Below are 10,763 nucleotides of genomic sequence, written 5' to 3' on the forward strand. Positions count from 1 at the left end.
AGTTGTCTACAAGTCTAGACAAGAGGTGCACTATACCCCCACCCCAGTCTAATTTTATCCTGGACCAACTGAATGACTTTTAAAGGTCACCCAGGGAGTTATGGTCAAACCATTGCTCCTCCTGTCATGTTTCTCCCTTTCCAGTTCATTCAAAGTACTTGTCCTACCTCATAAGGTAGGCATGGTCACATTTGTACATTGTTTTTTAAAATTGTGTCATGGATGTTAAAGGACCAACTCCTATAAATTTTTTCTTCAGTTATACACTTACTGTCCCCAGAGAATCAACCAACCTGGTTTCAAAATAATCAAATAGGTCAAATAGTTAGTAGAGTGGATAGAGCACTTGGCTTGGAATCAGGAAGACTTGTCTTTTTTTTGAGTTCAAATTCAGCTTCAGATACTTAACTAGCTCTATGACCCTGGGCAAATCACTTAACTCTGTTGGCCTAAGGTTCCTCATCTGTAAAATCAACTGGAGAAGGAAATGGCAAAGCACTCTAATATCTTTGCCAAATGGGGGTCACAAAAAATTGGACACAAGTGAAAAATGGCTGAACTAGTAATATTTTTATATTTGTCCCAAATCTTATATAACTTTTTATTGATTTCAGCTCCAAGTTACATGCAGATCATGTATATCCAAGAAAACATATATAATTAGCAAAACAAAGCAATGCAATAATAACATCAGTAATAACAGATTATACATAGAAAACAGCTTATATGATATGCCAATAGATACAAAATTACAGTAAAATTATGTGTAGCTTGCAAGCAAATATATCTGTGGTATACAAATATGCAGTAATTACCAAGTGTAACAATGAATGTATGTAATTACACATAAGGCACATCTCATTTTAGTACTGTCATTTGACTAGATTTGTAAACACTTACCACATTTCCCCTGTAACATAATAACTTAGTCTGTTGTGAATAGATTAGGCCCTGATCTTCTAAGACCTGTTGACCTATCTACCTCTATAATTGAACTACTGTCAGTCCTTCCATTTAGTGAGGGTTAGGGGTGTAACCCTCTTGAGATCTGGTGATTTTTTTTGACCTTCCCTTCATACCAAAGAAGTCTGAATTTTTTCTTTTATGGAGTGTTTACAGTACCTTATTATAAAATTTGGGTTGATATCATACAGCACTATACATATGTTTTATGTATTTTTGAGTTTCTAAACTTTCTCTGGGTCTTCTGCTGACTTTCATGAAGTCTATGGCTGCCACAAAACTTGAAAAAAAAATTCGCATTCAGTTTCTTTAGCTGGCCCATGATAAGTAGAAACCACAATTGGGAAAGTTGTAATGTAGAAGGGAATAACTGTAGTTGATGGTACAGCTTGATCACAGTGATTTTTGGAACTGTATTCCTACATCCCTAACTATGTATAAAACCTAACAATGTATGTCAGTTAGAGATGCCTAATCCTAACTATAGAGTTACTACAGTGTGTGGTATTTCTGTTTACCCTAAGTATCTCTATGGCTGAAGATCCAGGTCAGAAAGGCACTACCTCTGGTTTAGGCCTCTCCCCAATTTGTACTGTTCTATAAGAGTAGATTGAGTTTTCCTCATTTGAAATGTATGTTTCTGAGCTGTTTTCTGGTTCAGACAGTCTTTGTGTAACTGATAGGCAGTCTGTTTTGCTTAGATTCTGAGGAAGTAACTGTTCATTAGAGAATTCAACTGAGTACATTAATAGACAATAAGTGGTTTTGATGAATTGTTTTCCACCAGTCTCTATGGATATTCTATAAATAAGAATCCTAATGGACTATTCATCTTTTATGCTTTTCATTTTTATTAGCATACACATATTTATACTTCTGACAGTGACTAGTTTAGAGCAATTCCTGATCAAAGATTACCAGACTATGGGCTTAGAACCTCCATTTTTATAACTACCATCAAAAAAAAAGTCACAACTTAGAGAAACTGGTTCTTTGATAGAATATGATATAACTTTCTATCAACCTGTTAACTTGAATAACACATGAATATCACTATTTCTTAGCTAAACTCTCTGTCCTTGTTTAGGGTTTTGACAATTAATTTGGGCATCATGGCATTATTTGTTTCTGTCAATATTTTCCTAAACTGAAATTGTAGCTAGACAGTAAACATCTTTTTTAAAAAATAAATTTATTTCTTTTTCCAATTACATGCAAAGGTAGTTTTTAGCATTCATGTTTTTGGTTTTGATTTCCACATTTTCTCCCTCCCTCCCTTCCTTTTTCCCCCTGCCCCTGAGAGTGAATCTAATATAAGTTCTATATGTAAAACTATGTTAAAATATTTCCATATTAATCATGCTGTGGGACAAAAAGGAAAAAGAAAACCCAAGAGGGAAAAAACATAAGGCATAAAACAAATTTTAAAAATTAAAAATAATATGCATTCAAACTCCATTATTACTCTCTGGATGAGGATGGTATTTTTCATCACAGATTCTTTAGAATTTAATAGTAAACTTCTTTCAGTTTCTCTCAGTCAAGAGAATATATTAATTGTGAAAGTCCACATTTTCTTCATCCTCAGAGACTCCAAGCCATTTCAATAAATATGGGTAGTCCTTTGATTGAACATCAATAGATATAGTGTAAAGCCTGAGGACTCATTTCTGGTTCTTCATTCATAAGTCCAAAGTCATCATGTAAAACTTTCAAGGTTATAGCAACATCTGTTTTTGTTAGCATTGCTTCTTAATACCATCAGTGACAATTGGATAGAATTCTTTATTATACGGCTCCAGCTTCTAATGTTGCCTCAATAGTAGGGTTCCTTTGTGGGACTAGAAACTGAGTGCTTTAAGGAAGAAAGGGAATACACATTTATGAAATGCCTAGTATTATCCCCATTTTATAGGCATGGAAGTGAGGTAGGCAATGGTTAGGTGACTTGCCCAGGGTCATACATCTAGGAAATATTTCAGGTTTTCCTGATTCCAGATTCAACATTCTATCCGCCAAGCCACCTAACTCTAGCATCACTATCTTGTATCATAGTCACTTATTATGTCTTCTTCCCCTTCCTTTCTGCTCACTCTTTTCTTAAGTCTGCATTCTGGCTTCCAACCTCATCATTCACTTCTCAATTTACTACTCCTACTTATCAGACCCCTTTTTCTCAGGCTTCTTTGCTGCATTCCTACTAACCATGGATGTCTCTGAAGTTAGTCCTTGAATTTCTTCATCCTCTGTTTTATGGATTCAATCATCTCTAATCTGATGAGTCCCAGATTGATTTTTCTAGCCCTAAACTTTTTCCTTACCTCCAGTCTTAACATCTTCAACTACCTTTTAGAATTGTATAGATACCTCAAACTCATTATGTCCTAAATTGAACTCATTAAGATACTGTTAAGATACCACCATTTTTCTAGTCACTCAGGTTCACAATGTGAGTGTCAACCTATATTTCTTACCACCCCCTCCAATCCCCATATATAGTCATTTGCCAGATTTGTTCTTTTTACTTTAGACTATTTCAATAACTTTGGTTAGTATCTCTCTCTCAAGTCTTCACCTGTGTTCATTCTTCTTCCCAAGCTATCAATCAATCATCTTAAAGTTCAGGTCTGACCATGTCACCCCACTCTCCTTATCACCTCCACAAGCAAATATAAAAACTTCTTTATGGTATACAAAGACCTTTATAGCTTAGACTCTTCTGACCTTTTTAGTTCTCTTATACTTTATTCCTCTCTACATATTCTGAGATTGAGTAACATTTGCCTCCTTATTTAGGCACTTTCACTGCCTATCTTCCCTCTAGAAGTTCCCCCTGGAATGCCCCCTCTGCTTTCTCCCAGCCCCAGCAAAATTCCTATTTTCTATAAAAAGCCTTTTCCTACCCCCTAAGATACTAAAGCTGTCCCTCTGTTGATTATTCCTAATTTAGCAAGGAAAGACAGACAGAAAGAAAAACAGACAGATGGACTGATAGATAGATAGACAGACAGACAGACAGACTGATAGATCTTATACATAATAGTTTACATGTTGGGTCAACTAGGTGGCATGGAGATAGAGCACTGGACCTGGAATTAGAAAGATTTGAATTCAACACTGATCTTGGGCAAGTCACCTAACACTATTTGTGTTAGTTTTCTCATCTGTAAAATATCAAGAATATCAAGAAAATCCCAAATGAAATCAAGAAGAGCTGGACACAATTGAAACAACTCAACAACAACAATAGTAACAAAAATGTACATGTTGCTTGTTTCATTAGACTATGAGCTCCTTGAGAGCAAGGACTGCTTTTGTTTTGTTTTCTTGCCTTTCTTTGTATCTCTAGTGTTTAGCTATATTAGGCCTTTAATAAATTCTTATGGGCTGATTGGCAGTCATCTATGGACAACTGAAGTAAAGAAGTTTGCTTCAATGTAATAAACTAGCTCTAGAGTCAGATCTGTATTCAGTCCTTGTCTCTATTGCTTACTACCTTTGTGTTCTTAGGAGAGATCACATAACCTCTCCAAGCCTCAATTTCCTCATCTTTAAAATAAGAAGTTTGAACTGAATAGTCTCTAAGGTCCATTACAGCTCTTAAAACTACAATTCTATAACCATATGTTGTGTCTTTGTTGACTGAACACTGTCAAGAATGTAGGCTACCCTTCTGGAGAGAAATACCCAGATTGAATCTGTTTAATATTATGCTTCATGGGGTTTGTGTTTTTTCTCTCTCATTTCCCACAGGTGCCAAATTCCCCATCAAGTGGACAGCCCCAGAAGCCATTAATTTTGGAGTGTTCTCCATCAAATCTGATGTTTGGTCCTTTGGAGTTCTCCTGATGGAAATCATTACCTTTGGACGTATCCCTTACCCAGGTTCTATAATCAAATCCAACAGCTCAGTCTAGTATCCCAGAATAGCACTGGCTACCTCTCTTGCCATAGGTGTTTTGCTCTTTAGAATCTTCAGATAGCTAACTATGTCTTCCATTTTTAATATAATCAGAAAAGTATTTTGAAGGAAAAATTCATGACTCCTTCATGCCAAGTATCTCAGTTGAAAAATCTCTGACAATGTGGTCAAATCAGGGATAGGGTTGGAGTTAAAATAAAGACCAACTGAATTTACTTTGACATTTGATCAAGCTCCAAGGAAGGATAAGGATTAACTCATCTTTGACAAGATAGAAAACCCTTTACATTTACAACCTTTTACCCTACACACCCCAGTGATTTCAAACTCCTGGGGGTTATCATCTAAACTCCATTTTCTACCCCCATGACTGGGTTCCTTATTTCTAGCCCCCTCAACCCTCCTTCTTCCCCGAAGTTTCCTTGTACCTTCTGGAATGCCTAATCCATAGACAACAAATTTATCTCCATCTTAAAACTTTTCCTTTCTCACTCCTTCCATCTTCTACAATTACTGAGCCGTGACTCCCCTTCATGACACAGCCTCCCTGACCACCATTTCCAAACTGGATGCACTTTGACTCATTTTCCTTGGTTTACTGATTGGAATAGAGGAGTTGGAAAAGCTATTGCCACTTCCAGATTCTACTTTTATCTCTATCACTTAGTAACCTCTCCTCCTTTAAGGATTAATCTTCTACTCAATCAAAATTCTGGGAGCTGTTGCCTACAGACAGACCTCTAACACCATCCTTCCTCAATATGTTCAAAACTTGCTTTACAATCTTTTTCTCCTCCCCAACCTCTGACCTCTTCTTTAGGAACTTCAACATAATATATATACATATACATACATATATATGTATATATACATATATATACATATATATGTATATATGTATATGTATACATACATATATGTATATATACATACAAATACATATGTATCCTACTCTCTTCCCATTCCACCTCTGCAACACATAAATATGTTCATAGTTTTGATTCGCCATCACCCACAAATACAACAAATACTACTTCCATATTCACGAACTCTGATCATAATTTACTGACTTTCTACCTCTCCCTTCGTCTTTCCATATCAACCTCTACTCTTTATCCATGATGTGATATATAATCCCTCAACCCTCAGTTCTCTTCCCTGGTACAAGTCATTTTCTCCCCTTTTCTCCATTTCAACCCCCTGGGAAACCAGTTCATTTCTATTTGTTTCTCTTGAATCCCTCTGCTCCCTTTACACTATCACTGATTTTTCCCTACCAACCCTCAGGTTTGGTTCACTCCTATCATCCATTGCCTTTACTCCCACACATATATACTACTAAAAAATGGTGGAGAAAATAATGCACCCATTCTAACTGTATTCCAAATTTATGTTACACAACCTCAAATAGATCTTCACTGCTACTAGGCAATCCTTGTACACTTTTCTTATCCTCACTATTCTCAGCAATCTTTCCAAACCTTTTCATCTCTTCTTAAATCTTTCATGGATCCTTCTTCCCTTCTTCTCAGATGAAAACCTTGCCTAATTTTATAGGAAAACAAAGAGGTCATTTACCAAAAGCTCCCTCTTCTCCCCTCTTCCTCATCCCATATCATTCAGATGCATTTTTCAATATCTATTCCTTCACCCTTTTCTCAAACAGAGAGATGGCAAGGCAAATCTGAACCTGACAAGCAATCACATTTTATCCCATCTCCGTTAAGAGATTACTTTCTCTGTCAACCTCATTCTATCATTTCTCTTCAAGGTTTTTCTATTAGCTCCTTTCCCTGCTGCCCACACAAACATGTCAATTTTTCTCCTATCTTCAGAAAAGTTTCACTTAATCCTTCCAACCTCACTATCATCCTACTTCTCTTTTACCCTTTGTGGCTAAGCTCCTTGAGAAGATCTACTATAAGTAGCTCCACTTTTCTTCCTGTAACTCTCTTCTTAAGAATCTGCAATCCACCTTTGGACCTCTTCATTCCCCTGAAATAACCTCTCATGTTACTATTTCCTAACTGACAAAAAAAATAACATCTTCTCAATCCTCAGTCTTTTTTGACTACTCTAAAATCTATGATTCTGTACTGCCTTTCAATCATCTCAAACATTCAGCAGTTATCCTGAACTCATTATTTTCCTCCTAAAACTTTGCACTTTTCTAGCTTCCTAATACTTTTGAAGGGAATCATCCTCCTCCCAGTCTCCTGGGCTCCCAAACTCAGCTATCACCCTCAATTCCTTGTAGTCTGTCAAACCTCTCACCCATAATTAATCTTTTGACAAGTCCATTCAATTTCAGCTTTCCAACATTTCTCAAATATGCCCCCTTTCTTCTCTGATACTGTCACCCCTCTGGTGCAAACCTTTATCACCATTGAGTTAACCTGCTGAAAGAAATTCTTTTTCCAATGCCTTTTCAATATACTTGCCATAAGTCACTCCCCACTTCAATCCATCCTCCATTCAGCCAAGTGGCTTTCCTAAAGCACAAACTCAGCTTTGGCAACCCCATTCTCAAGAAAGTCCAGTGATTCCCTATCATGTCCAGGATCAAATATAAAATTATCTGTTTGGTGTTCAAACTCCTTCACAACCTAGCCCATCCCCTTAGTTTCCATTCTTCCCTGCAATATATACTCTTCATTGCAATGACATTAGCTTCCTTGCACAAGGCTCCATCTCTCAGTTCTGGACATGTTCTTGGGTTGTCTCCCATTTTTGGAATGTTTTCCCTGTCATCTCCACCTCCTAGTTTCCTTGGCTTCCTTTATTTCCCAAATGAAATCCCTCTCACAGGAAGCTTTCCCTAATCCCTTTTTACTCTTGTGCTCACCCTCTATTAGCTATTTACTATTTATCTTGTTTATTTGCACACATTTGTTTGTTTCTCCATTAGATTGTGAACTCCTTAAGGTCAGGACTGGTGTTTATTTTTGTTTTTTGGCTTTTCTTTGTATCTCCATCAATTAGGCAGTACCTAGCACATAGTATACACCAAATAATTATTTATTGACTGATGAATTTTAAAATATATTTCCAATAACAGGTCATCCCTATTTTTGACCACAATCCTTATAGATGGATGCCATTTCTCTTTTTTCTTGTTCTAGGTAGAAATTCTGAAACTTTTTGCCCAAAGGGGAGGCCCCCTTTATACTTTTAAAATTATTAAAAATTCCAAAGAACTTTTGTTTATGAGGATACTTATCTATATTTACCACATTAGAAATTAAAGAACAGAGATAGTTTTATAAAAATAATTTTAGAGTGCCCCCTTCCCCCATGATTCCTAGACCACACTTTGAAACCCATTCTTTTGCTATATGTTTAAATGTTAGCAAAACCTGCAGTTTGTCTCTTAGTCACAAGATGGCAATATTTCATTGCTGTCAAAATCCACTAGATTAGAGACCCAGGTTTTTGCCTGGAATTAGATGAATGATTAGTCCAACAATAAAGCATTAATCCAAATCAGATGAAAAGAACAAAGACAACACAACAGATTGAGTTTGTTTGCTCCCACTAATAACTGCAGACCTGTGTTTAACTTCTGGTTCTTCCACTTGCTACCTATCTGACCTTGGACAAATCATTCGATGTCTCTAGACTCAATCTCTTCATCTGGAAAATGAAGGAATTGGACTCTGAGGTTCCTTTCTGCTCTAGATCTAGGATCACTCTAAACTTTTGTTGATTTTAAGCAGAGGAGATCATTTGATCTTTTCAAGACCCCATTCTAGTGAAAATATTTCAATCACCTCCTTCAGGATGCTTTTCAATGACTTAGTCATTTTCTTTAACACTGTCCTAAATTCAACTGATTAGATGTGGAAAAAAATATGATTCTTGCCTTCTAAGGACAGGCAATTTAATTGGAAATGTAAGATATGTACATAAAATAATTAATGAGCAATATAAAAGAATATGTAATTGAGTACTAAATTTTATGAACGGAAGGTAGGAGAGATTAGTAGAAAGAACACTGAATTAAAAGTCAAAGATCTAGATTCTAGTTCCAGATCTAAGTCTGCAGCAATTAGTAGTTGTGTAAGCTTGAACAAGTCACTTCAATTCTCTGGGTCTTAGAAACCGTCTCTGGGACCCCAGGGTTTAAGAAACTCATCGAGTCTTTTCTTTCTTTCCACAACATCTCTGCTGTCATCCCCAATCTTGTCCTCTAAGGCATGACTAACCCAGAGGTCATTCGGAATCTGGAACGAGGCTATCGAATGCCTTGCCCTGAAATGTGCCCAGCTGAGCTCTATGGCATCATCAGCAAGTGTTGGCGAAGCAGGCCAGAGGAGCGGCCCACCTTTGAATACTTGCAGTCTGTACTTGAGGACTTCTACACAGCCACAGAGCAACAGTATGAACTGCAGCCCTAGAAGATGGCACTGCTCTCCCCCTCAATTCTAGCCTTTTAGCAGAACTGGAGTTCCTTAGTTGAGTCCCAAGAACTTCTCTTGACAACCTCCTAAAGCCTACATAATTCTTGTCCTCTTGACCCACAAGAAAGAGGGATTAGGATCACAATATTTATAGAGAAGAAATTGTTTCTCAAATGAATAACTTAGTCCAATAGAGGAGGTAAATGAAAGAAAATGCCAAACCTAAATGATAGTTACTGAGCCTAACCCAAGGCCTCATTGTTATGAAGTCATCCTTGAAGGAAGAGTTACCAATTCCAAGGTCCTGATAGTACCAGATAGGCAGTCAGCTGTTTCTATTGTCCTTGAAAGAAACTAGGCAGAGCTGAGATTCTCTGGGTTTTCCTATGGGTAGCCCAGTCTGGTTTGACCTTAACCTTAAGTACTTTGGAATATCTTGTCCAGCAAATACCTTTTCTTTAATAATTGTATTATCTTTTTTAATGTAATATATGTTATCTTTTTATATTTTGTAATATATGAGAAAATAAAAGAATACAGATTTGAATCTTGTCAATTAGGTTATTTTCCATAATCCTAAAGGCAACCTAGTTTTTGTTGGAAGGACTAATGACTAAGAGGCATTTAAGAGACACAGATCAAATCTTGCTTCCCATTTATAATTGTCACTTTGCTTCTCTGGACCTGCTTCCTTTACTGAATAGGGAAGTTGCCACACTTAATGCTGTCTTAGGTTTCTTCAATCCCTAAAAATCTATGATTATATGAAATGGCTTATTTTTCAAATTCCTTGAATACAAGACTAATCTTATTTATCTTTGTATCTCAACCAGTGAGATGTGCTGGAAATACTGTAAATATTTAATTATTTGTTGTATTTAGCAAAGTGCCTGACAAACAATTGGCACTTAATTAATGCTTATTGACTTGTTACTGAATGAATAAATGAATTCATCCTCTGGCTAGAATTCCTTCCCTTTTGCCGTGGTTCACACATCTTTCATGTTACTGTCAGCAAATTGAACACTAGGTGACACTCTTGCCTCAGGAATCCCCAACAAAGACTGCTGAGGCGAGGAAGAAAAAAATCTTAGCGCTATGAAGGATATTGGAAGAATATTGGAAACCATCTAGCCTAGAAGTTCTTAGTGGGTTTTTTTGAATGTCTCATGGACCCCTTTGGTACTCTGGCAAGAACTAAAGACTATGTCTAAGAATATCATTTGTTAAGTACATTGAATAAAAATAGAGAAATATAATTTTATCCGTGGCTAATATGGAAATGTTTTGAATGACTTCATATGTATAATTGATATTATATTATTTTCCTTCTCAATGGGTCGGGAGGGACTGATAGAGGGATAGAATTTGGAACTCAAAAAATTTTTTTTGAATTCAAAATTTTAAGAAATGACTTTAAAATAAGTTTTTTTAAAAGAAATGCATGTGTGTGTGTGTGTGTGTGTGTGTGTATGTAT

At 36.4% G+C, this 10,763-nt stretch overlaps 1 protein-coding gene across 2 annotated transcripts in view; it reads left to right on the forward strand.

Annotated features, from left to right (window-relative positions):
* The window catches only part of BLK (BLK proto-oncogene, Src family tyrosine kinase), a 159,851-nt gene extending 149,312 nt beyond the window's left edge, over positions 1-10,539 (forward strand). For both annotated transcript variants that reach the window (XM_074209508.1, XM_074209509.1), the window contains exons 12-13: positions 4,717-4,848; positions 9,080-10,539. In XM_074209508.1, the coding sequence (XP_074065609.1) occupies positions 4,717-4,848; positions 9,080-9,282 (335 nt within the window). In that variant the 3' untranslated portion in view covers positions 9,283-10,539. The remainder of the gene's footprint in view (positions 1-4,716; positions 4,849-9,079) is intronic.
* The last annotated feature ends 224 nt before the right edge of the window (positions 10,540-10,763 follow it).

This window comes from Macrotis lagotis, chromosome 1, assembly GCF_037893015.1.
Source record: "Macrotis lagotis isolate mMagLag1 chromosome 1, bilby.v1.9.chrom.fasta, whole genome shotgun sequence".
Classification (NCBI taxonomy): domain Eukaryota; kingdom Metazoa; phylum Chordata; class Mammalia; order Peramelemorphia; family Peramelidae; genus Macrotis; species Macrotis lagotis.